The sequence below is a fragment of the Gorilla gorilla genome, chromosome 1 (assembly GCF_029281585.2).
Source record: "Gorilla gorilla gorilla isolate KB3781 chromosome 1, NHGRI_mGorGor1-v2.1_pri, whole genome shotgun sequence".
Classification (NCBI taxonomy): Eukaryota; Metazoa; Chordata; class Mammalia; order Primates; family Hominidae; genus Gorilla; species Gorilla gorilla.
This window is the reverse complement of record NC_073224.2, coordinates 38846086-38873159: the sequence shown is the minus strand read 5'-3', so window position 1 is coordinate 38873159 and position 27074 is coordinate 38846086. Positions and strand designations below refer to the sequence as shown.

Sequence of the window (27074 nt, the reverse complement as noted above, 5' to 3'; positions counted from 1 at the left end):
GAAAAATCTTCAAAGAAATCACAATGCCCTTGAAGATATGAGAAGAATTCTATCTATGAAAAAGGGACAATAGACAATTTGAAAAAAACGAACATTCAGAGAATTAGATAATACTTCTTGAAATAAAAATTCTAACAGAAAAGTCAGGAGATAGAATTGAGAATTCTCCCAGAGAAACAGAACACAAATTAAAGAGATGGACAGTCGGGCGGCGGGCGGTAGGGGAAGGAAAAGAAAATCAGATGACCAATCCAGGAAGCATCCAGACTAATATGAATTATATGAGAGAGAAAGAGAACACCAAACAAAATAAATTATTAAAGAAATAATCCAATAATACTTCCCAAACCAAAGGACAAGTAGCTCCAGATCAAAAAGGCATGCTCAAAAGTTAGAAAACCCGTACCAATGAGACATATTGTGAAATTTCAGAATGCTAAAGAAAAAGGGAAGATCCTAACAGCTTCTAGAGAGAGGGAAAGATTTTCAAAAAGGTCAACACAAAGATCATCAGACTTCTCAAGAGCAACACTGGCTGTCATAAAGTAGTGCAGCAAGGCCTTGAAATGTCTATGGGAGAAGTATTTCTAACAATTCTATAATAAAATGTGGGGACAAATTAAAGGTATTTTCAGACACTCAGGGACTAAAAACATTTTTACTTCTCATGCACCTTGTCTTGGGTACTTACTAAAGGATATACTCCAGCAAAACAAGGGAGTTAAAATATAAAAGGGGAGGCGGGTGCAGTGTCTCATGCCTGTAATCCCAGCACTTTGGGAAGCTGAGGCCGGTGGATCACGAGGTCAGGAGATCCAGACCATTTTGGCTAATACGGTGAAACCCCGTCTCTACTAAAAATACAAAAAATTAGCCAGGCGTGGTGATGGGCGCCTATAGTCCCGGCTACCTGGGAGGCTGAGGCAGGAGAATGGCGTGAACCCAGGAGGTGGAGCTTGCAGTGAACCGAGATTGCACCACTGCACTCCAGCCTTGGTGGCAGAGCGAGACTCAAAAAAAAAAAAATACATATATATATACACATATATATGTGTGTGTGTATATATACATATATATGTATATGTGTATATACATATATATGTATATGTGTATATACATATATATGTATATGTGTGTGTATATATATATACACAAAAAAGGGGAAGACATGGTTTTTGGGAAACAGAGAATCTAATACAGATTATCGGCAAAGAGGAGTCTCAGCTTGACAGCTGTGCAGCAAAATTAGAGGGCAACTTGTCCAGATTAGAAGAAAAAGACACGGAGTGGGAAGGAGAGAAAGACAAAGGGTGCTAGGAAGCAGGCCTCGGGTTGTGGGGGAGGGAATAATTAATACATTTACTGATAAAGTTTTTTTTTTTTTTTTGATACGGAGTCTCGCTCTGTCTCCCAGGCTGGAGTGCAGTGGTGCGATCTCGGCTCACTGCAAGCTCCGCCTCCCGGGTTCACGCCATTCTCCTGCTTCAGCCTCCTGAGTAGCTGGGACTACAGGCGCACGCCGCCACGCCCGGCTAATTTTGTTTTTTTAAATATTTTTAGTAGAGACGGGGTTTCACCATGTTAGCCAGGATGGTCTCGATCTCCTGACCTCGTGATCCACCCGCCTCAGCCTCCCAAAGTGCTGGGATTATAGGCGTGAGCCACCGCGCCCGGCCAACAGATAAAGTTTTTGGAAAATAATATAAATGGACATTTGTCACATCCAATGGTATATTGGGGGTGGGGGAAATTAAGACAGTATATAGAAAAATAAGCAAAGGGAAAAAACTACAGGAAAAATGGAAAATCGTTTGAGAAAGAAAATGTAATAATGGCACATTGCTTGGCTCTGTAGCGGACAATATTTATATAATCATAATTTTGTAGGCATTATTGATTTAGGCCTGGTGTAGTGGCTCACACCTGTAATCGCAGCACTTTGGGAGGCCGAGGCAGGTGAATTACTTGAGGCCAGGAGATTGAGACCAGCCTGGCCAACATGGTGAAACCCTGTCGCTACTAAAAATACAAAAATTAGCCGGGCTTGGTGGTGCATGCCTGTAATCCCTGCTATTCGGGAGGCTGAGGTACGAGAATTGCTTGAACCCGGGAGGCGGAGGTTGCAGTGAGCTGAGATTGCGCCACTACACTCCAGCCTAAGCAACAGAGTGAGACCATCTCAAAAAAAAAAAAAAGACATTATTGATTTTACAAAAATTATAATTATTACTTTTGTAAAATTATAAATTTTACAAAAATTATAAATATATTGGGGGGATGGAGTGGGAGCAGTAGGGTTTAGTGTAAGAAGAATGCATTATAAGCATAATATTTAAATATACAGAGACAAATACCAAAAGACTTGAAAGTAGAATAGGAGGGCCGGGCGTGGTGGCTCATGTCTGTAATCCCAGCACTTTGGGAGGCTGAGGCGGGTGGATCACCTGAGGTCAGGAGTTTGAGACCAGCCTGGCCAACATGGTGAAACCTCATCTCTACTAAAATTACAAAAATTAGCGGGGCGTAGTGGTGGACCCTCATGTTAGGCAGGCTGACCACCTGGGGCCTGGTCCTGCCTCCTCCTTGATGCTGACGATCACGGGCAGCGAGGCAGTCTCCAAGGCGATGCACTGTCGCGGCCCCAGAAATGGCCAATTGAAGGCCAGGGCCTCCAGGGGCTGCTGGCAGGTGCCCACACACTTGTAAGCCAGGAAACCCAGGGGCTCCAGCACCCAGTTCTTGGCCCACTTCATCCCCTGCAGGTCAGTGTACATCTCCTGGTGGCAGCACCAGGTGCCCTCGGTCACTGGTGCTTCAGGGTCACAGTCGCCCTGAGCTCTGTGTGGGCAAGGAGAGCAGAGTCAGAGGTCATCTGGGAAGGCTGAGGTCAGAAGGCCTGGGGCACAGCTTAGTGGGCACCTGGGAGGGAGATTTATGATCTAGCTCTCACTATGTTTTAAAAGCTCAATATTTGTGAGAAGATGAATGAATAAACATATTTGAATCATAAATAATTAAATCAGCTAGGTCTCCTAATAGGCCAGACAATGGACTAGGTACTTCACATGTATTATCTCAGGTGATGTCTGCATTTCATCCTCAGGTAGGTTCCTGCATTAACTCCATTCCACCTGAGGCCATTGACACCCAGAGGTGTTCAGTGACGTGCCAGAGGACCTGCAGCCAGTGGAAGGCAGAGCTAGATGGAGGCCAGACCAACTGGTTCCAAGGCCTCTTCTTAACCACTGTGCTACGCAGCCCCCGTCTGCTCCAGAGAGTTAACTTGTCCATGAGGAAAGAATTCATCAAAGCAGGAGGAAAGCTCATCTCCCCTAGTAACAGCTAAAGCTAGGATTTTTCAAAGATTTAATCACAGAGAAGGGTGAAGTGAAAGTAGATGATTACAATCGTGTATATGGAGTCAATGGCAATATAAAAATCCATTGAAAATTGTCAAAGATATTTTGCAATAAAATGAATAATGCAATTTCTTCCTTTTTTTTTTTTTTTTTTTTTTTTTGTGAGATAAGTGTTCACTCTTCTTGGCCAGGCTGGAGTGCAATGTCTCGATCTCGGCTCACTGCAACCTCCACCTCCCAGGTTCAAGCAATTCTCATGCCTCAGCCTCCCTAGTAGCTGGGACTACAGGCATGTGCCACCGTGCCCAGCTAATTTTTGTATTTTTAGTAGAGACTGACTGGGTTTCACCATGTAGGCCAGGGTGGTCTCAAACTCCTGACCTCAAGTGATCCACCTGCCTCGGCCTCCCAAAGTGCTGGGATTACAGGTGTGAGCCACCACCCTGGGTCTCTCTCTTTTTTTTTTTTTTGAGACAAGGCCTGGCTGTGTTGACTAAGCTGGTCTCCAACCTCAGCCTGCCAAGGAGCTGGGACTACAGGTGTGTGTCACTGTGCCCAGCTGCAAATAATTTTTTTCTAACATGTGGCTTGTCTTTTCATTCTCTTAACAGTGTCTTTAGAATAGCAGAAGATTTTAATTTTAAAGAAGTCCAGTTTATCATTTTTTTCTTTTACAGATTTTTTTTGGTGTTGTTTCTCAATCTTTGCCTAACCAAGGTCACGAAGATTTCTTCCTATCTTTTCTTCTTATAAGTTTTATGGTTTTACATTTAGAACTATAATCTATCTTTTTAATTTTTGTATATAGTACAAGGTAGAGCTCAAAGTTCACTTTTTAAAAACATTTGGATATCTAGTTTTTCCAGCACTATTTGTTGAATAGACTGTCTTATCTCCATTAACTTGCCTTCACACCTTTTGATTTTCTTTTTTTTTGAGATGGATTTCGCTCTTTCGCCCACCCTGGAGTGCAGTGGCAGGATCTCAACTCACTGCAACCTCCACCCTCCAGGTTCAAGCGATTTTCCTGCCTCAGCCTCCCAAGTAGCTGGGATTACAGGCGTATGCCACCACACCTGGCTAATTTTTTTGTATTTTTAGTAGAGATGGGGTTTCACCATGTTGGCCAGGTTGGTCCCGAACCCTTGACCTCAGGTGATCCACCTGCCTCTGCCTCCCAAAGTGCTAGGATTATAGACGTGAGCCACTCTGTCTGGGATCAACAGGTGTGCGCTGTTGGTAGAAGAGCTGAGGCAGGACTGGCTTGTCTGTCATAATGTAAGTCTTGAAAGATGTCTGGGGTCCAGGTTCTAAAACCCCTCGTGGCCTTTGGAACACCAAGCTCTGTGCCAAAGGGTGGAAGGCTGCCCTGCCGCACCACAATCTAAGCCCAGGGCATAGAACCCCTTGTGGCTTGGATGGAACCCAGGGCTCAGGGCGTAAGACCCCTAGTAGCCTCTGGAATGTGCACAGACTTGGTTCCTTGCTTCTTACTTGTAAACATGTCCTCCATTAACTCAAGCAGCAGAGCATATTCTATATGCATCAAAGGAAATGCTAAACCATCACAGCTACACTTATGTACCACTACCTTTCTACCCCACATCCTCACGCCCTCACCTGTTTACCCTCAAGTCCTTACCACCTGCTTCTTTGTTTGATCACCAATAAATAGTGTGGGCTCCCAGAGCTTGGGGCCTTCACAGCCTCCAATCTGGCACTGGCCCTCTGGACCCACTTTATGCACTTTTTTTTTTTTGAGACCCAGTCTCACTCTGTCAACCCAGGCTGGAGTGCAGTGGTGCGATCTCTGCTCACTGCAAGCTCTGCCTCCCGGGTTCACACCATTCTCCTGCCTCAGCCTCCCAAGTAGCTGGGACTACAGGTGCCCGCCACCATACCCAACTAATTTTTTTCATATTTTTAGTAGAGACGGGGTTTCACGGCATTAGGATGGTCTCGATCTCCTGACCTTGTGATCCGCCCGCCTCGGCCTCCCAAAGTGCTGGGATTACGGGCGTGAGCCACCATGCCTGGCCCACTTTACGCACTCTTGTCTTTTCTCATTCCTTTGATCCTGCTGGACTTTGTAGCCCCCATGGCCTGGTGTTGGGCCTGATCACCCCAACAGTGTGCCACTGTGTCCAGCTCATTTTTGTATTTGTAGCAGAGATGGGGTTTCACCTTGTTGGCCAGGCTGGTTTCAAACTCCTGGCCTCAAATGAACCGCTCACCTCAGCCTCGCAAAGTGCTGGGATTACAGGCATGAGCCACTGTGCCCAGCCTTGGATCATGATGTTTAATCTTAACAGTCTTACAAGCAAAGTACTATTGTTGGCCCCATTTCCAGAGATGAAAATGAAGGCTTAGAAAAGTATCTAGTCTAAGACCACAGAGTTAGGAAATAGTGGAGCCAGGATTTAAAGCCAGGCAGTCTGACTTGGAATGTCTGTCCTTAACCACTCTGTTACAAGCTACCAGGACTCAAAGAACCCAAATGCCAGTCTCTCCTTTTCAGGTCATCTCTGTAGTGTTAAATAAGGGGGAAAAAGGTCAAGCCTCTCCCCTCCCCTGACGGTGATCCCATTAATTCTGGGGGAAAAAAAAAACAAAAAGCCAAAATAATCCTATACTATTTGATGTTACTTTTCTAATTCAAGAAAACAAACTTGCTATTAACATATAGTGCAGAGAAAGTCATATAATATAAAGTACTGAGAAACAAAAAATTTGCTTTCAGCATTACTAGGCTCATTTTGGACTAAATGAATATAGTATATCCCAGCTCAGAAATCAACAATTTCTGAAAAGTTAAAAACTTCAACACAAACAATATATATTTTATCTAATATTTTATTTACTGATCTCTCTGAAACATGCCAAAATTCATATAGCTAAGGGAACTTACCATGCTAAAATGTTGTTCAACATGACAAATTTATACAAAACATATTTCAATGTAGTGCCTTCATTTCATTCTTGAGGAATCAACATTACATTTAGGTGGTGAAATTTAGGATACAAATATAATTATCAAATATCATACTTCTAGTTTACTGGAAAACATAACAGTTGTGACAGTCACACCTAACACCTTGGTTAATTAAAGACAGAAAATGGGCAGGGGTGTCACAGAAGTATGCAAGGATTTGACAGTTCAACTAATCCATAGCCCTTCTGAGAAAGTACAGATGGAGTAGTAAATATTTCTGTAATATGGTGGTTTCAGTACATTATAGTACAGTGATCATCATTCCATTCATACACTCAAATAACTGCTGCTTCTGATCACTGAAAGATTCAAAGTCATTGCTCAACAAGCTGATACTACAAATCCCTTATATTAACAGGTAGTTTAAATGTGGAAATAAGGCAAAGCATACTTGTTAGTCACAATTACTTTTAGATATAATTGAGACTACACTGCTATACACAATTAGGTACACAGTATGTATAACAATGCATACTATGGTGTGGAGTTAATTCCAATTACCATATTTTATATTTATTGGTCACAACAGCATACATTTTATGCTCCAAAATACATGGATCTGACAAAATGGTTACATTTAATGTTCTTTTAAAGAAAGATGAACTAAATTTAAGAAGAATTGATTTTTCCTAATATCTCATTTTCAAATTACTGATACAAATTTGCCAGAGAAACAATTACATGTTTTACCTAACATCAAATAATCTCCAGTTTCTAAGACAGATGCATTTCCTGTTCAATTTCCAAAAGTAAATAAAGCCTTTCTAACTGAAAACATTTGCATCCCTAGCTCTCTAAAGTAAACATTAAAAAGAAAATTACAAAAAATGACCTCTAAGCTTCTGAATAGTCCACTTAGTTACATAAAGTACTTTCTGTCCCAACACTTTCTCTAATTCAAAAGATATTTACTTCCTAAGTACACGACAAAGTCTTCATTTCAAACCATTCACTCAGTTTCCATGGTAACATTGCGGGCTTCCTTGGCTACCATAAGTCGCATTAGTTGACTGTGGAATTTCTCAATCTTCTTCACATCTTGAGCTTGGTCTGTTTTATACACCAAACACTGTCAGAAATTTTAGAAGTACACATTAACTATATAAAACTAGATACTGACAATGTAGAAAACATACAATTGGGTAAAATTTTGAGAGTTTTTCCTACCACTGTTTTGCTCTATTCTCCTTGGAGGGTCGTACTAGGGAAATTGCACTCAAGTTTCCAAGCCTCCAGCAATTCCATGTCTTAAAGTACAGTAATTTAAATGCCACTGCTGTGGACAAAAAACTAAATGAAGTCTATTAGAAGCTTCTGAAAAATGTTAAATGTTAAATCCTGCTATGGTCTGATGAGAAGAACTCAAGGCTTAGAATTAGATATTTTCTTCCTTCAAATTAGGTATTAGATTATCTCCCTACATATTTTCTCCCCAGCCATAAGTAACTGAGTTATGCTGGAAAAAAAAACCACAGAAATCTTAAGATCTCTTTTTCTACTGGTGAAATTGGGGGTTTGATAATAATTTTTAGAAAAAAATCTAGAATTCTCTGTATATAGCTGGTCAACACATAAACCAGGTAAATCTTGATTTTCTTGGCCAGGCGTGGTGGCTTACACCTGTAATCCCAGCACTCTGGGAGGCCGAGGCAGGCGGACCACCAGGTCAGCACTTCGAGACCAGCCTGGCCAATATGGTGAAACCCCGTCTCTACTAAAAATACAAAAATTAGCTGGGCATGGTGGCGTGCGCCTGTAATCCCAGCTACTTAGGAGGCTGAGGCAGGAGAATCGCTTGAACCCAGGAGTCAGGGCTGCAGTGAGCCAAGATCATGCCACTGCACTCCAGCCTGGGCGACAGAGTGAGATTCCATCTCAAAAAAAAAAAAAAAAAAAATCTTGATTTGCTGAAGGTATGTATTTTTGAGACAGTGTCTCACTCTGTGGCCCAGGTTGGGGGTGTAGTGGCGCAATCTCAGCTCACTGCAACCTGTGTCCTGGGCTCAAGCGATCCTCAGCTTCCTGAGTAGCTGGGACTACAGGCACACACAATCACACCCAGCTAATTTTTCTATTTTTAGTAGAGACGGGGTTTCTCCATGTTGCCCAGGCTTGAAGATATTACTTTTAAATCAAACCAAATTCTTCCTTGTTAGCAGTTAAATTCTTCACTAGATACTTAAGATCTGCTTATGGCTGGTCATAAAGCCATCTGTTGTAGAATCTTCAAAAACAACAACTTTAAGCTGGCAGCCCTTTCCTCATTTTGTAGTACAGATCCACTTTTCTTCAGCCTATCTTAAAGGTTCACATGAGTTTTAAACAACAGGAACTAATGATCCTATAATAAAAGTCAACAACTTAAATAACTTGAAGTTCAACCTCATCATGCCCAACTGATCTGAATTCATTCAGCCTTTTAAACAACGCACTTAAAAAAAATTTTTATCCACGCATTGTACAAATTTGTGCGGCAATCTTGTAAAAAGGCCATATTAATCTTCATCATTAAAATTTTAGCATATGTCCTATGAGAGAATGTACATACCTTCTCACTGAAGTTTCTGACAGAAAAAGATTTTAGGTCCATAGAAGACAGTATTATAAATCAATTATGGGATTAGAAAAATGATGCATACATGGGATTATAAAAAAGTCGAAGTTAACATGGATCCTTAATTATATTCAATCATTAACAGGGCAAAAAGAGCCATCAATTGGAGATAAGGCCTTTTGTATTAAAATTCGTTCTGCATTTATTCCCCTATTTTATTTTATTTTTTTTTGAGACCGAGTCTAGTTCTGTCACCCAGGCTAGAGTGCAGTGGCACAATCTTGGCTCACTGTAACCTCCGCCTCCCAGGTTCAAGCGATTCTCCTGCCTCAGCCTCCCGAGTAGCTGAGATTACAGGCACCCACCACCACGCTAATTTTTGTATTTTTAGTAGAGACGGGGTTTCACTGTGTTGGTCAGGCTGGTCTCGGACTCCTGACCTCATGATCCGCCCACCTCAGCCTCCCAAAATGCTGGGATTACAAGCATGAGCCACGGCGCCCAGCCTATTCCCCTATTTTTAAGACAGGACATAGGGGTTTTTCTTCAGCAAGTATACCTAACCACTCTGTGACAATCACAATTAAAATTTTTCTGTGTGGAATGTCAAGATTTAAGAAGTACTTAGTGGTTCACACCCGTAATCCCAGTGGTTTGGGAGGCTAAGACAGAAAGATGGCTTGAGTCCAGGAGTTCCAGATCAACCTGGGCAATATAATGAGACCTTGTCTTGACAAAAAAATTTAAAAATTAGCTGAGTGTGGTGGTGCACACCTGTAGTCTCTGCTATTCAGGAGGCTGAAGCAAGAGGACCGCTTGAGCCCAGGAGGTCGAGGATGCAGTGAGCTATGATCATGCCACTGCACTGCAGCCTGAGCAATAGAGCAAGACACTGTCTCTTAAAAAAAAAAAGCAATCAACCAACCAACCAACAAACAAAAGAATACATGTACTCAATCTACCAAGGGTAAGCACTAATGTTAGATACTTTCATATATTTTTTTACTATCACTATGATACTTTACAGATGAGGAAATTGAGACCAGAAGGCTAAACTTTTAGCCTAAGCTTTTCCAAGGCCAAAATGCTAGTAAATGACTAAGCTAGGATTCACATCTCTTCAATCTATGTCCAGTATACTACATCTCGATTCACTCTTCCTTTTCCACATGTTCAGCTACTCACTATATTCAATTGGTTCTTAGAAGACATGGTAATCACTAAAAGGTCTAACTTCATGCAATCTCATCATAATGGAACCCTGAACACAAATACAATATATGACCAAAGACAAAAAGTGATTTTTAAAATCACTCTATAAAATTTTCAAAAGAACTATTTAAAAAATGTTTACTGAGTGCTCTCTGGGTCAAGACATCATAGTAGGCAATGGAAATAAAACATGTAAGAATATTACTGATCTATCTCTATTGTCTTGAAGGGCAGTCTATTAAAAAGACAAATGTGATAAAAGAACTGTGATACAGCACAAAAAGCCAAAATGAAAAGCAAGAGATGAAGTAATCCTCAAGTTGGGTTTTGAAAGATAAGCAGCAGTCTGGCCACATTAGGGGTGGAGGTGGGATTCAATATTGCAAAGGAGGAAACAATGTTTAAAAGCACTGAGGCCTAACACATCACAGCACATTAAAGGAGCTCTTACATAATATAGAAATGACAGAGATTAGAGAGGATGCAAGGGTGGAGTTTAAAGGTTTCTAAGCAAGGGAGTAACAATCAAATTAGCCTTTCAGAAATCACTCTGGGGCTGGGCGTGGTGAATCACACCTGTAATCCCAGCACTTTGGGAGGCCGAGGTGGGTGAATCGCTTGAGGTCAGGAGTTCAACACCAGCCTGGGCGACATGGTGAAATCTCATCTCTACTAAAAATACAAAAATTAGCTGGGTGTGGTGGTGCCCACCTGTAATCCCACCTACTTGGGAGGCCGAGGCAGGAGAATTGCTTGAACCCGGAAGGCAGAGGTTGCAGTGAGCCAAGAATGAACCATTGCACTCCAGTCTGGGTAATAGAGCCAGACTCCTTCTTTAAAAAAAAAAAAAGAAAGAAAAAAAAAAAAAAAAAGTCCAGACACAGTGGCTCACGCCTGTAATCCCAACACTTTGGGAGGCCGAGGCGGGCAGATCACAAGGTCAGGAGTTCGAGACCATCCTGGCTAACAGGGTGAAACCCCGTCTCTACTAAAAATACACAAAATTAGCCAGGCGTGGTGGCAGGCGCCTGTAGTCCCAGCTACTCAGGAGGCTGAGGCAGGAGAATGGCGTGAACCCAGGAGGCAGTTTGCAGTGAGCCGAGATTGTGCCACTGCACTCCAGCCTGGGCGACAGAGCGAGACTCCATCAAACAAACAAACAAACAAATAAAAAGAAAAGCCCAGGCGCAGTGGCTCACCCCTGTAATCTCAGCACTTTCGGAGGCCAAGGTGGGTTGATCATGAGGTCAAGAGATGGAGACCATCCTGGTCAACATGGTGAAAACCCCGTCTCTACTAAAAAAAAAAAAAAAAAAAAATTAGTTGGGCGTGGTGGTGCGTGGCTGTAGTCCCAGCTACTCAGGAGGCTGAGGCAGGAGAATCACTTGAACCCAGGAGGCGGAGGCTGCAGTGAGCAGAGATCGCCCACTGCACTCCAGCCTCGCAACAGAGCGAGACTCCGTCTAAATAGAAATCACTCTGGGCTGTGCACTGTGGCCCATGTGTGTAATCCCAGCAACTTGGGAGGCTGAGTGGGAGGACTGCTTGAAGCCAGGAGTTCAAGACCAGCCTGGGCAACACAGCGATACCGTCTCTAAAAAAATTTTTTTAATTAAAAAAAATCCCCAGATTTCTGACCACGTGGAAAATAATGCAACTAAAGGTAGGAAGGTAGGAACAGAAGAAGAAACTAGTTTTTTTGTTTGTTTTTTTTTGAGATGGAGTCTTGCTGTGTCACCCAGGCTAGAGTGCAGTGGCATGATCTCTGCTCACTGCAAGCTCCACCTCCCAGGTTCACGCCATTCTCCTGCCTCAGCCTCCTGAGTAGCTGGGACTACAGGTGCCCGCCACCACGCCTGGCTAATTTTTTTGTATTTTTAGTAGAGATGGGGTTTCACCGTGTTAGCCAGGATGGTCTCGATCTCCTGACCTTGTGATCTGCCCGCTTGACCTTCCAAAATGCTGGGATTACAGGCGTGAGAAGGAGCTAGTTTAAGAACAGATGATAGGCCGGGCGGGGTGGCTCATGCCTGTAATCCCAGCATTTTGGGAGGCCGAGATGGGTGGATCACGAGGTCAGGAGATCCAGATCATCCTGGCCAACATGGTGAAACCCTGTCTCTACTAAAAATACAAAAAAAAATTAGCCGGGCGTGGTGGTGGGTGCCTGTAGTCCCAGCTACTCGGGAGGCTGAGGCAGAAGAATGGCATGAACCCGGGAGGCAGAGCTTGCAGTGAGCCGAGATCACACCACTGCACTCCAGCCTGGGCGACAGAGCAAGACTCCGTCTCAACAAAAAAAAAAAAAAAAAGAAAAAAAAAGAACAGATGATAAACTCCACTGTAGATAAGTGAATTTTGAGGGTATGTGAGATACAGATGCTAGTCAGAAAGTCAGAAGAATATGAACTAAACACACATTTGCAAGTAGACATAGACAGATGCAGTATTAGACTCAATTAAATGAACTGCTCCAGAAGCTGTATGAAAAGACAATCAAGGACAGAATCCTAGAGAAGCACATATATATGGGGCACATAAAAAAAAAAACAATCAGCAAAGAAGAATGAAACAACAGAAACACAGAATAGTAAGGCCAAGATAAAACAGAACCACAGGTGCCAAAATAATTATTTCTATGAAAGAGTGGGCTTCTGTATCAAAAGCAGCAAGGAGGTCAAATAAGATATGAATAATAAGACCACTGGGTTTGAAAAGAAAGGAGCTGCTGATGTGCTCTCACAAAGAGCAGTTTCACTGGAGTACCATATGCAGAAAACAAATGGCAGAGGGTTAAGGAATGAATGGGATATGAGGAAGTAACAAGAGTGAGCATATCAAAGACAGGAAATACAATAAAGTCTGTAACTTGTGTTCAAACACTGTCATTTAAAGGAAACTTTTACTCCCTTACATCCAATTTGGTCTCTACATTTCTGTTGCTTAAGGTCTGAAGACAGCACTTATTAAAGACACTTGACATAATGCATTAAGAAAGCAGGTTAAATTATTTCCTGAGGGTCTACAAAAGTAGCTGCTAGAATGAGGTTCTTCATCTTTGAATGAAATGCAAAATAAGCATCCTAATGGGTAATCTCCATAAACTCTAAGTAAATAATTTCAAACAAATAATTAACTCAAACAAATCTGAAAGTATGTAACAAATAAAAATGTATACTTACAACTAAATCATCTGTTACTTTAACACACAAGTTCCCATCAGAATGCCTATATTTGAGAACCACACGTGCCTGAAACAAAAATACATATTTAGAAACAGTGAAGACAGATGACATTTCTTATAAATAATTTAGTCTTCAGGTAGGCTGAAAAGGATCCTTTTAGAATAAATACCCCCAAACATCTAAAGGCATTTTTACTATAAACTAAACTGAAATGAGGTTAAAAAAAAAATCAGCTATTTTAGTTCATTCCTTTGCTACCACTTATTTAAGACTTTTAAAAAGTTGGCTATTTTATTTGCAGCCAGTTTGAAGAGATGTACTGAACATTCTCAAAACACATCCACATGCAGGGAATGTCTGTGAGACTTATAAGGTGGCATTTCTTGCCAATAAGAACATACACCAACACACCTAGCCACAGAGGAATGACAGGAAAGGGAGGAAAACATTTAGCAGAAATGGCTAGTTAAAAAGTCCAAATCCATTCATTAGCAAACAGTGCTGCAGGTCAGTGCAATTCACACTTTCCATTTTTCCACAGATCTTAGCAAGCGGATTCGGACTAAAATATTCAGCAAAATCAGGTCTTTATCACGAAGGTAGAACATAACGCATTATTACATAAAAGCAGAATTCTGCCTTGAAGTCTCCACCAACTTTTCCATAAACCAGAATAACTCCTATACTGAAGTTCCATGTTACACAATACTTTATGTTCAATATTCTACAGATTGCCAAGGCATTTAGATATTAGCATATTCCTATAAGACATCTCCCAAGAACACTTCCATGAACATTATTTTTTTTCAGTGATGGATTCAAGCACAGTGTATCGCAGTTTTTCCCTAACCAGTATCAGTAACTCTTGTTTAGCTAGCTGTTTTAAAAACTGCTAAGTATCGGCCAGGCGCGGTGGCTCACGCCTGTAATCTCAACACTTTGGGAGGCCAAGACGGGTGGATCACAAAGTCAGGAGATTGAGACCATCCTGGCTAACACGGTGAAACCCCGTCTCTACTAAAAAATACAAAAAATTAGCCGGGCGTGGTGGCGAGTGCCTGCAGTCCCAGCTAATCGAGAGGCTGAGGCAAGAGAATGGTGTGAACCAGGGAGGTGGAGCTTGCAGTGAGCCGAGATCGCACCATTGCACTCCAGCCTGGGGACAGAGCGAGACTCCATTTCAAAAAATAAATAAATAAATAAAATAAAATAAAAACTGCTAGTTATCTACAAGCCAGAACAGAAACATAATTTTAAAATGGTTACAATCTAGCACCAGAGGCCTCAAGACAATTCTGGAAACTAAATAAAAAGGGCTAATGGAACTGCAACCTACAGCTTTCCCCATTACGGTCTTTGCATTCCTGAGACTGAAAAAAAAAGTTACATCACTATATGCGATTTGTCTGAGTGAAGGAGGAAACGGAACTCATCAAGCATTTAAGCAGGTATAAATAGTAGTAACTAGGTTAATTATCTTTAGAATACCTGATTCTATTTATTGATCTAGTGAATTCAGTTTTACATATTTTAAAAATTCAGTTCTCTAGAAACGAAACACTTAAAAATATACTAAGCATGACAACTATGTGAAGTTTTAACTCTCAGTTAAAGGAACACTCACTGGTTTCATTTAGGAGAAATGAGAGTTAAAAGGCCAATCATGGCTGGGCGCAGTGGCTCATGCCTATAATCCCAGCACTTTGGGAGGGCAGGAGTTCACTCACGAGGTCAGGAGTTCGAGATCAGTCTGGCCAACATGGTGAAACCCTGTCTCTACTAAAAATACAAAAATTAGCTGGGCATGGTGGTGGGTGTCTGTAATCCCATCTACTCCGGAGGCTGAGGCAGGAGAATCGCTTGAACTTGGGAGGCGGAGGTTGCAGTGAGCTGAGATTGCACCACTGCACTCCAGCCTGGACAACAAAAGCAAAACTCTGTCTCAAAAAAAAAAAAAAAAAAAAGAAAAGAAAAGAAAAGAAAAAAGGCCAATCGTTTATAAAGGGGTCCATTTGGTAATTTAGAGGGTGCCGAATCACCATGTCAGATGCCATAAAGAAAGAAAAATCAAGGTTCTTTACCAAAAATAACCAAAACACAAGGACAGAATGAATTAAGTCCTATAAACGGATATACAGATAAAATGCTAGAGAAAACAAGTAATTTAGACTGGGAAAAAGGAAAGTCTAAAAAAGGAGGTGGCTTTGAAATGCTTTTTTTGTTTTAACCTTATAGAAGAAGGCAGAAGAAAGGCTAAAAACCATTCTGAACAAGGATACAATTTGGTAGCTTCATGAGACTAGAGCTGAAGATCATGAAAATGGTGAGACAAAGCCAGAAAGACTGGAGATGGGTCAGACTGTGACTGGGAGTTGGGACTATATCCAGTTATCAAAGAACCAGTTTTTAAGCAGGAGATGAAGAATTCAACTTTTGTTTTTTAGACAGTTGTGGCAAGAGTGTTAAGGAACTAAAAAGGCTGATAGACCAACAAAGAGGTTATTACATAATCCGGTGGTAATGCCATCTTCAATTACAGCAATACAAGACAGAGTGGTAAAAAGATACTGGGTATAATCAACAGGTTAAATGTGTTGCGGAGAGAAGACAGAGAATTTTGGAAAACAGATTCCAGAGACCTGAAAAAATTTGTTCTTTAGCCCTAGCAGAAAGAGAATGGACTTGGGGTTCAAAGATCTGGGTCCAAATTTCATCTTAATCTCTTAAAAAACTAGGTAAATCACTTAACAGATATAAAATCATTCATTTATATACTTTGATGGGTTGCTGTAATTGTTCATGTATTATGCATAAATCTATGTAAATATACATAAATATATATTAAATGCCTGTAACATATAAACATATGTAAAATGCCTGTCACGTAGAGGCGGAGGTTGCAGTGAGCCAAGATTGCGCCACTGCCCTCCAGCCTGGGCAACAAGAACAAAACTCCATCTTGGAAAACAAACAAACAAAAAAAACTGTTAAGCTCTTCCTCTACACTCATCCTCTCCCCTCTCAACGTATCAGTCAAGCCAGGCGCCATGGCTTGGGTCTGTAATCCCAGCTAGTTGGGAAGCTGAGGCAGGAGAATCACCTGAGGCAAGGATTTAAGACCAACCTGGGCAACAAAGCAAGAGCCCCGTCTTTAAAAAACAACAACAAAAAAAATTAGGCAGGCATGGTGACATGTCTGTAGTCTCAGCTACTCAGGAGGCTGAGGTGGGAGGATCACTCCAGCCCAGTTCAATGGTGCAACGAACTGTGATTTGTGCCACTGCACTCCAGCCTGTGCCAACTGCAATTTTCTGACTGGGTAAGAGGTGAAATATTCTCTTTCTCGTCTATTCTAGACATGCTTTGCTCACAGTGATGCTCTAATTATTTTCATTTTCCCTACCACTGCCATCACATTCTTACAGTACAGTTACTCTTGATGTGAATTTATATATTCTTTACTGTTTCTCAAGTATTTTTAGTTTATACTGTGGGTACTTCTGGATAAAAGTCCTGTGTGGTCTCAGAGTAGCATTGTCTGAATGAAGAAACAAATGACCCTGCCAACAAGGGAAGCTAACCAAATGAAGCAACCAGAAGTCACCAGTGTTATAAACGAATTACTCAATTTAAAAAATACAATTTCCATCATTTATTATTGTATCATTTTATTGTAAAAAATAGAACTAAGAATGTTTTATAGCTTGTTACTTACCTAGGTCTTTCTGTGGGTCTAATACTATTTTTAATCATAATTATCAACATTTCTTGCTGCACACTTTAAACTTATATGCACTATAAACTGTATGTGGCATTGGAGTTACAGGTTACCAGCTCACTGCATACATTTAAAACATAATTCATATTACTTAATGATCATCAATACTTTCACACAGTAAATCCTGAGCCCCGGGCTGGGCGCAGTGGCTCACACCTGTAATCCCAACACTTTGGGAGGCCAACGCGGGTGGATCACAAGGTCAGGAGTTCCAGACCAGCCTGGCCAAGATGGTGAAACCCCGCCTCTATTAAAAATACAAAAAATTAGCCAGGTGTGGTGGCAGGCGCCTGTAAACCTAGCTACTCGGGAAGCTGAGGCAGGAGAATCGTTTGAACCCAGGAAGTGGAGGTTGCAGTGAGCTGAGATTGAGCCATTGTACTCCAGTCCGGGCGACAGTGCGAGATTTCGTCTCAAAAAAAATAAAAATATTTAAAAAAAAAAAAGATCCTGAGCCCCGTTTTTCCGAGATTTTATCTGCTTTTAATTTTCTTTCTTCTCCGAGGGATACAGTCACAATACACTGTATCTATAATACCCTCCAATAATACCAGCTCCTTAAGGGTTGAACGGAATCTCATTCACCTTTGTGTCTCCCACAGAATCTAATTTAACTTGGGGTCAGTAACACGAGAGTGGGAAATGAATGGAGCATAAAAGAGATAACTGAGTTACAACAAACACAAAACAAAAGAAGCATCATACATAACCAGGTCTGAGGTTTTCAGTATAAAATCCCTTCAATATGCTGAGTTCTAAAAAGAAGCAGAACTTTTAATTAACACGAAGATGCTTCAAATAATTCTTAGACATGACAATAAAATAACCAAAACCTCAAGAGACGAAAAGTAAGACCCGAATGCTAAACTCCCATCACTTGGACTCCTTTGCTTTTTAATAATGAGCTAACCTCTGACATCCACCTCCATTATAATTTTTGCGGGGGCTAAGAATGTATTTCAGACGTCCATGAATCCCTTAAAATTGTTTGCAAACATCTACTTATACATTTACTTATACCATTTTTCTGAGGAAAGGTGCAAATATTATTCTTATGTTCTCAAAGCCTGTGACTCCCAAAATACTAAGAACCAATATTCTGGGGGGTACAGATGCTTCCAAATTGGAATCTTTCAAGAATGTCTGAGCGGCAGTAGAAAAACATCATCAGTTTTATATACATGAGGTACCCTTACCGCCTAGGCGGTACGGGAAAAGTGAACCAAGACAAAGGACAGGAAGCTGCAGGGGGAGGAGCCCTGGCTTCAGGGACTCGTAAAACAACCGAAGCCATAAAGGAAGCTGAGGGACTGGGGCGGGAAGATCGATTGCAGAAATGTTTAGGGCCGAGATGAACCTGGCTGTTGCCAGCTTCAGGGCCTCACTGGGCCGCTAGATCAGGGAAGAAGGAGACGAGGGAGCAGAACATTAACTTGGCAGGGTCCATTTGTGTTCATTCCCAGCACCTCCTGGGAGCACTGGGGAAGCTCCAGGGGTCGAGTGGATGGCGGGAAGACATCCTGGCCTGGGGCCCAAAGCAGCGGCCCCGCCGGCGATTTACCTTCATAGGGTCAGCGAGGTAAAGCTTCTCGGCAGCGCGGCTGAACTCCTCCCAGGTCTGGTACTGCGGCATCGTGGCCTAGAGTGGAAAAGTAAAGAGAAGCAAGGCCTCAGAACCCGGCCCAAGAAACTACCTACGTCCGGGAGTCGCCAACCGACGCGAGTCCCAGCAGCCCCAAGATGGCGGCGCCTCCTGGCACCAACGCCTCGCTCCATTGGACAGCCCCGTCCATGCTCGCCCAATGGGCAGGAGGGATGTTGTCAGGGAGTGGGCGGAGCCCAGGGCGTGTGGCTCGAGAGCTGAGCGAGACAAGTGGAGGGCACGGCAACCAATGCCGGCTGCCACAGCGCCCCCGGTAGGGCTGAATGAGTGGCGTCCGTCCCGTGGCCCTCAGGGCTGAACCGCAGCTGCCTTCAGCAAAGATTAAGCGGCTCTGCGATAGGCGCTGCAGATACGAGGAAGGAGGCGACAGGGCCCAGCTGTCACACAGCTTGGTGAAGAAGCCAGGAGACATAAACACAAGAGTGCAACGGAAAACTTTATATGATAAACATTTATGCCGGGTTAGTGGAGCGCGAAGGAAGAAGGATCACTTGTGGGTGGGGGGAGACTCACAGAAGCGGTGCAAGCTCAACAGGTAGGCAAGGAAGGGCAGAACCCGTAGGCCCATTTTAGATCTGCAGTGTATGTCAGATGACTGGTGTTTAGGAGATGAGGAAGAAGCCATATTATCACTTCTGCAAGGATAAAAAATCTGATCCTCCAAGCAGGAGGATCGCTTGAGCCCAGGAGTCCAAGGCTGCAGTGAGCCATGATCGCGCTACGCACCCAGCCTGGGCTTCAGAGCAAGACGCTGGCGCAAAAGTAAATAAATAAAGAAGATGGCCTGAAGGGGACACCAGGTAAAGAGTATTATATTTTGAGATGGAAAGATTTTGTGCATGTTTATAACTTTTAGAGAAGGACACATAAGAGATAGAAAAATCAAAAATACAAGAGAAAGAAGAAAGCGAGGTCTCGGGAAATATGAAGGGGAAGACCAAAGGCCCAGATGAATAAAAACAGGTGCATTATTGCCTTTGATGGGGTGAGGAAGAAGGAAAAGTCGGGTGAGGGTATAGGTGAGCATGTAGATACGAGGGCAAGAAGGTACATTTTCTTGTCACCTAAGACAGGAGACCACCTTCGTAAATAGGAAGGGTGGTTTTGGATCTTTGAGGAAGCAAGGATGGGTTTGGATCCTTGAGGAGAAGGTTTGGAAAAGCCATTGTGAGAAATGAATAAGGAAGCCTATTAGAAAAAAATAGGTGGGAAGCGGTGGTGCACACCTGCAATCCCAGCACTCTGGGAGGCTGAGGTGGGCAGATCACTTGAAGTCAGGAGTTCAAGACCAGCCTGGTCAACATCGTGAAACCCCATCTCTACTAAAAATAAAAAAATTAGTTGGGCTTGCTCGTGGGTGCCTGTAATCCCAGCTACTCTACTCGGGAGGCTGAGGTAGGAGAATCTCTTGAACCCAGGAGATGGAGGATGTAGTGAGCCAAGATCACACCACTGTACTCCAGCCTGGGCAACAGAGCAAGACTCTGTCTCTAAAACAACAACAACAACAACAACAACAACAAAGAAACTCAAAAGCAATATGTCAAGTAGAGTAAAAAGCTGAAACTGGAGATCATATCTGGGAATAGCCCCATTTAGGGTCTGTCTCCAGCAACACCCAGAAGCTTGGATTTTGGACTGGAAAAGACAGATATTAGGGATTTATAGGGTACATGAGGAAGAAGAACAAAGGGTCAAGAATGTTGCAGGTGGTACTGGCAAGAGAATGATTGAAATGATAAATTATGGGATCCATGCTAGATAGCTGGTAATTAATTGAGTCAAAAGAGAGAAGTTAAGGAACCAGGATTAAAGGAAATCTGAATTCAATATAACAGGAAATAAGTTTTAGTCAGATTGGATATTGGGGTTTAACATTTTAGAGTAGCAATAGTCCCTGGTGAGGCTGGATTTATAGTTGGGTTGTCCACACAAAGTCAAAGTCTTGTATGAGTAAGAAAAGGAATAAGATGAAGGAGAAGGCTATGAGCCAGGGACCCAAATCCTCAGTTAATGAGACGTGTGTGTGTGTGTGTGTGTGTGTGTGTGTGTGTGTGTGTGTTGAAGGAGAAGAGAAGGCTATGAGCCAGGGACCCAAATCCTCAGTTAATGAGACGTGTGTGTGTGTGTGTGTGTGTGTGTGTGTGTGTGTGTTTAGGGAAGCTATAAAGAGCAATGAGCAGAGGCAGAGAGGGCAGAGTTGAGCAGAATGACCCCCAGGTGTAGGGGTTTTTCCCTGAAGATGAAAACAATGGAAGTTAAGACAATGCCAACTTTGCCTTCTGTCACAAGGAACATAAGAGATCAGTTTCAATTCAATTCAGCAAAAAGTAAAACAAGTGTCCCCCCTGGACAAACACCAGGAGCTGGGCTAGGCATTAGAGACCCAGCAGTGAACAAGACAGGCCCAGTCCCTGCCTCATAGAGCTCACAGTTATGGAGAGAATGACAGTAAAGAACAGATCTCCATTGTGAGGGTCCCCATCACTGTGAGTTCCAGCATCTCCAAGCTTAGCCCAGCCTCAGCCCCTACAGAGGCAGAGAAATCAAGATAAGGAAGAAGTTATGGGAATTGCCCTTGATTATGCAAATGTCCCCAGTCACACTAGGATGCATTCTTTTTTTAAAAATTTAATTTTAGGTTCGGGGGTACGTGTGCATGTTTGTTACATGGGTATATTGCATACTGGTGGGCATTAGGTTTCTATTGTACCCAATCACCCAAATAGTGAACATTGTACCCAATCGGTACCTTTTTAACCCTTTCCATCTTCCCACCCTCCCCCTTTTGGAGTCCCCAGTGTCCATTATTTCCATCTTTATGTTGATGTGTACCCGTATTCGTCCATTCTCATACTGTTATAAAGAACTAACTGCCTGAGACTGGGTAATTTATGAAGAAAAGAGGTTTAATTGAACTCACAGTTCTGCAGGCTGTACAGGAGGCATGACTGGGGAGGCCTCAGGAAACTTAACAATCCTGGCAGAAGGGCCAAATCAAGTGCTTGGAAGCCAGCACTTCTTCACATGGCAGCAGGAGAGAGAGAGATAGAAGGGGGAAGTGCTACACAATTTTAAACAACTAGATCTTGTGAGAACTCACTCACTATCACAAGAACAGCAAGGGGGAAATCCACCCCCATGATCCAATTACCTCCCACCAGGTCCCTCCCCCAACACTGGGAATTAGAGTTCAACATGAGATTTGGGTGGGGACACAGAGCCAAGCCATATGAGTGCCCATTGTTTAGCTCCCACTTATAAGTGAGAACATGCTGTATCTGGTTTTCTGTTTCTACGTTCGTTGACAGGATAATGGCCTTCAGCTCTATCCATGTTGCCACAAAGGACATGATTTCATTCTTTTTTTTTTTTTTATGGCTGCCGGATGCATCCTTTAAACTAGGTTATTCCTTTCCTGCTGTGGCTTCTGAAAGGCTATCAGAGAGTGTCCTTTATAAATTGCTCACACATGCACAATGTCAGAAAAGGAAAAATTCCTTTCATTCCCAGTCAAGAAGATCAGGGCCTCTGTACCCTTTGTGGTTATCCTTTCTGCTTCATTTTCACACACATATCTTATTTGAGCTTTCAAACAACTCTGCCAGGGTGGTCAGTGAGCCTTATTACAATTCCAAAAATCTGAAAAGCTCTGGAAAACAAAAGTATCTTGGTAACTCCATTAGTAGAAAATGACCTGACCTCAAGTAAGGTTGCTTAGTCTTTATTTGTTTCACTTGGTGTGTTTGGTTCCAGGGTGGGGCACAGACCCTGCTGGTGGTATTATGTAATATACCACATGTGCACTGTATCACCTTTCTAGGATCCAAAAGGCTGTGAATTCTGAAATACGGGTGGCCTCAAGGATTTCGGACAAGGGATTATAGTCCTGTGCCACTCTCCTTTACAGGTGATGAAGAAACCAAACCTGAAAAATAAGTGACACTAAACAGATTGGCCCTGGACTTTGCTCCGGATTGTCCAGCAAATGGCAAAAGCCAGTGGATGTTAATCATAACCGGAAGTGACAGGATTAATTTTGATTTTTAGAAAGTGTAACTAGTAGAAATACAGAAGCTAGATCGGTAGAGCAGAGCCTGGGTGCAGGGTCAAAACCAAAAGCCCTTGCACTTTTCCTTATGTTCACTGCCTCCCGCGATTGTGTTCATGTCTTTGCCTCCCATTCCTGATCCCATTTCCGATCCCATTTCCGATCCCATTTCCACTGTATCTACCCTCTCACCCCAAAGTTGCTTTCATGGGTTCACCAGCTGACTATTGTATTACCCACTCCAGCAGACATCTCTCAATCCTTTGTGACTAGATTATTCAGCTGTATTTGAGGCCACTGGCCACCCTCTAATCCCGAAAACTTCCCAGACCCCTGGCTTTTTTGGCCCCATTCTTTCTCGCTCCTCTCTGACTTCTGCTCTGGCTCTGTCCTGACCTCCTCTGCCTCCCCTGGTTCTTCAGGATTGGGATCCCAAGACACCAGCCTCTGGTTTTCACCCTCTCTAGTTCTTCCTGGACAATACCCTTTGAGTTTTAACCCCAACCTCCATGCTATGAGGCTCCTGGATTCCTACTTCGTCCAGGCTTCTTCCCTGAGCTTCAGATTCATATATCCCACTGCCTGCCAGGTCCACAGCTAACCCCAGAGTTGAATTGTGGAAGGTGAAAACAATTTCTCACCAAATCAAAATTTCTAAGCTGTAAGTGTGATGTCTCTTTAAAAAAAAAACACCAACTTATTTTATTATTACTGTTGGCAAATTATTAGTAACATGCATATTCAACCACCAGAATTCAGTTAACGGTGTATGGCAGACCTTTTATAGGCCAGTCATTGTGCTGGGCAAGGCAATTTACAAGCTAGTGAGGTCAGGGGCAGAGATAATAAGGCAAGTTCATAAATGCCAATAGCTGAAGCTGGAGAGCGCGTCAAAGCAAGGGAGGGAGCAGTCTAATCCCTGAGGCTTGGCAGTACCTGTGTTCACTTCCCCTCCCTTTACATCCTGTTCTGTATCTTCCCAAAGGTCTGCGGAGGCATGCAAGAGGAGGAAAGTTTGGTGGTTGTTAAGATAAAGAGGAGTGACTGTTTTTGAACTCTTCCTTTTGCTTAAGTTTTGGTGCCTCTTTGTTTTCCTCAGTTGTCTTCTAAAAACAATCAGCACTGTAGCTGCTTTAGACTAAGAACAAATATAGGTCCTTAAATGGATTCTTATATTAATAATCATAATACTAGTCCGAAGTGCTGCTGGCTTGCCAGGAATGTGTGTCATATTTATTTTCACTTATTAAATATTTATTGACCCCGCTATATGCCAGGAGTGAAAGAAGACATTGTTCCTCTTGTACTTCCCAAGTTTCATGGATTCAATGCAAGGCAGACAGGGTAAAACAAACCTGGTAAGAGAAGCCAACCAAGAAACCGGTTTGCCCAGGAGGTTGTGTCCCAGATAGAGAGGGAAGGAAACCTGAGGGAGTCCTGACACCAACGTGGGTCTGGGGCAGCTTTGATTCAGTGTCCAGTGGAGGGCAGTGGTGTGCAGACAGTCACACAGAGACAGCCATCCCGGAGGGCTGACTCCAGCCTTTCTGGAAGGAAATGGTCGCCCATTCAGTACATCAGTACATACACCTAGCTTAGCTGAAATCATGTTGGTGGACTTGTTTACCTTTTGCTCAATCTCAACACTTCCTTTCACAAGGGCTCTCATTTGATTACCAGGAATCTCCAATCCAGTTTAATTTATTAATTCCTTACTGAGCACCTAATCTGGGCCTGTCACCCTACCAGGGATGCTACAATGACTACAAAGATATGCACAAGAAGCTTACAAGTAATGAAAGCAGGGGAGGGTGCAGGGATTAGGCAAGTTTACAAATAATCGAAACTGAAGGCAGAAATAAGTATGGATGAAGCACCTACCATAACAGGGCACAGTACACTGGGGTTTCAGAGAGGCCTAACCATTTCCTACCCTCATAGCTGTTTGGGGAAATCAGGAAGTAAACCAATTACAAGATAGAACAATATAAAGTGTCACTGTATGAAATGCCGAAAAATGTTCTTCCTTGTGTATGTGTGGGAGCAGCCCAGAGCTGACCCCTAGGGACCCACATTCAGCACTCCCTAGGGGATTCCGATCAGAAGCCCTGGATCAAGGATTGCAGCTGGGGTGGGGGCTGGGGCTGAGAACGGCGGGGAGGGAAGGGCAAAGAAGGCAGAGATAGAAGTCAACCTAAGAAGGTTGGGCATGGTGGCTCACACCTGTAATCCCAGCACTTGGGAGGCCTAGGTGGGTGGATCACTTGAGGCCAGGAGTTCAAGACCAGCCTGACAAACATGGTGAAACCCCGTCTCTACTAAAAATACAAAACTTAGCCAGGTGTGGTGGCGTGCACCTGTAATCCCAGCTACTCTTGGGAGGCTGAGGCACGAAAATTGCTTGAACCTGGGGGGCAGAGGTTGCAGTGAGCTGAGATCACACAACTGTATTCCAGCCTGGGTGACACAGCAAGACTCCATCTAGGAAAAAAAAAAAAAAGAAGTCAACCTAAGAAATATAGCCCCTCCAAGGGGGCTCAAGGGACCTCTAGACCAAAGACTGTACTAGCACCCTCATGCCACCCCTACCTACTAAGGCATCCCCCAGGGACATCTCAGAGTTCCTGGAGGCTTCTGTCACTGCCCCAGTTGCACCCCACTCCAAGAATGTGATCATTTCTATACTTTGGGTAGGTAATGATCCCTTTTAGGTGAAACAGATTTCAAGCTGAACAAACACACTTCAAAAAACAACAGAGGAAAAAAAATCTTGGGTTTTTTTTTTTCCAAGGACGTTGAGAGAGAACAGGCTCAGATTGAACCTTGGGTATCGCAAAGGCCACCCTCAATGCTGCCTCCTCTGGGGGAAGCTGGGTCAGGCCAGGTCACACACTGTCCAACCTCAGCTGCTGGCTGTTCTAGAGACCAGAGGCCAAAGGTGGGGGCACTGAGATTCCTGAGGTTCCTGGCTTGTCAGTTTCATCTGAAACTGATTAAAATGAAATGCAAACCCATATGGCTGGGAAGAAAGGGTCAAGATTTTGCCCCCACCTCCCACCTCCTCCCATCCCCTTCCCCTCCTCCCCCCATCCCCTTCCCCTCCTCCCCTCCCTCCCTGGTCCTCAGCATGCAGCTCTCTGGCTGAATCCCATCACCGCTCCAATTTCCCCTTCACCCGGGCAGCCCCGCACTGAACAGAAACTCCGCAGAATGGCCCCATTGTAGACCAGACAAACCAAAATAGCAGCATCTTCTGTTCTCCGCCTTAGAGAGATTCACTTAAAATCCCAAAGTCCCAGATGTGGACGACAATGGAAGCTGTTGTTGTAAATTAGTGATCCTGGAACAGCTGAGAGGTAGGTTGTCAGAAAGCAGCCAGTATAGTGAGTTGGGCTGTGAAGAGAGAGAGAACAATTATGCAGTCACTCCATTAACCCAATTAGCAAACAGCGGCAGGAATTCTGTTAATTGACAAAGAAGCATGGTAGGGAAGGTGGGAAAGGGGGACAGCGACCTGGGTGGGGGTGCTGCAGGGGGAAGAGGGGTGTGATGGGGCTGGGGAGGGAAGAATTGCTGCGGGGATGAAAGGGCCAGGAATAAAACTTCAGCTAGGCTGGCATGGTGGCTCACGCCTGTATTCCCAGCACTTTGGGAGGCCGAAGCGGGCGGATTACCTGAGGTCAGGAGTTCAAGACCAGCCTGACCAACATGAAGAAACCCCCATCTCTACTAAAAATACAAAAAATTAGCCGGGTGTAGTGGCACGCACCTGTAATCCCAGCTACTCGGGAGGCTGAGGCAGGAGAATTGCTTGAACCCGGGAGGTGGAGGTTGCAGTGAGCTGAGATTGTGCCATTGCACTCCAACCTGGGCAACAAGAGCAAAACTCCGTCTCAAAACAAAAACAACAACAACAACAAAAAAACTTCAGCTATTTCTATGCTGGCAAAAGTTATTTTTATCATTTTTTAAACGTTCTGTTTTTTTTTTTTAAACCATGCCCTGGAGCATTTGGATGAACAGTGTTTGCATTAATTAATAAATCAGATGACATCTCCACTCAGCAGAGGGCTTTGGTGTAGAAAAGCTCCCAGTGGCCTGCAGAATGGTGATTGTGGAATCTTGATTGATCACAGCTGTCATGTCATCAGTCATGCAGTCCAACATGGCGCAAAGGCTCACTTGGGTTTTGTGGAGGTTGTGGGGAGGACACAACATGAATAAGGTAATGTCTGCATATACCACTAGCTATAATAAGCTGTGTTTACAATCGAGTCCCA

The 27074-nt window shown here is 43.3% G+C and overlaps 1 protein-coding gene across 1 annotated transcript; it reads right to left on the bottom strand.

The window, feature by feature from the left end:
- Positions 1-6194: 6194 nt before the first annotated feature.
- On the bottom strand, positions 6195-18898 carry SRP9 (signal recognition particle 9). The gene is made up of 3 exons (XM_004028469.5): positions 18642-18898; positions 13300-13368; positions 6195-7420 (listed from the first exon to the last, which is right to left on the bottom strand). The coding sequence occupies exons 1-3, from the start codon at positions 18711-18713 to the stop codon at positions 7301-7303; spliced, it is 261 nt and encodes an 86-aa protein (XP_004028518.1). The 5' UTR covers positions 18714-18898; the 3' UTR covers positions 6195-7300.
- Positions 18899-27074: the final 8176 nt, after the last annotated feature.

Excerpts from the sequence above, each read along its gene's own strand:
- SRP9 (XM_004028469.5), bottom strand. The coding sequence starts at position 18,713 with ATGCCGCAGTACCAGACCTGGGAGGAGTTCAGCCGCGCTGCCGAGAAG. Across the intron at positions 13,369-18,641 it reads ACCTCGCTGACCCTATGAAG|GCACGTGTGGTTCTCAAATA; the intron begins GTAAATCGCCGG and ends TTTTTGTTTCAG. Across the intron at positions 7,421-13,299 it reads AAGTAACAGATGATTTAGTT|TGTTTGGTGTATAAAACAGA; the intron begins GTAAGTATACAT and ends AATTTCTGACAG.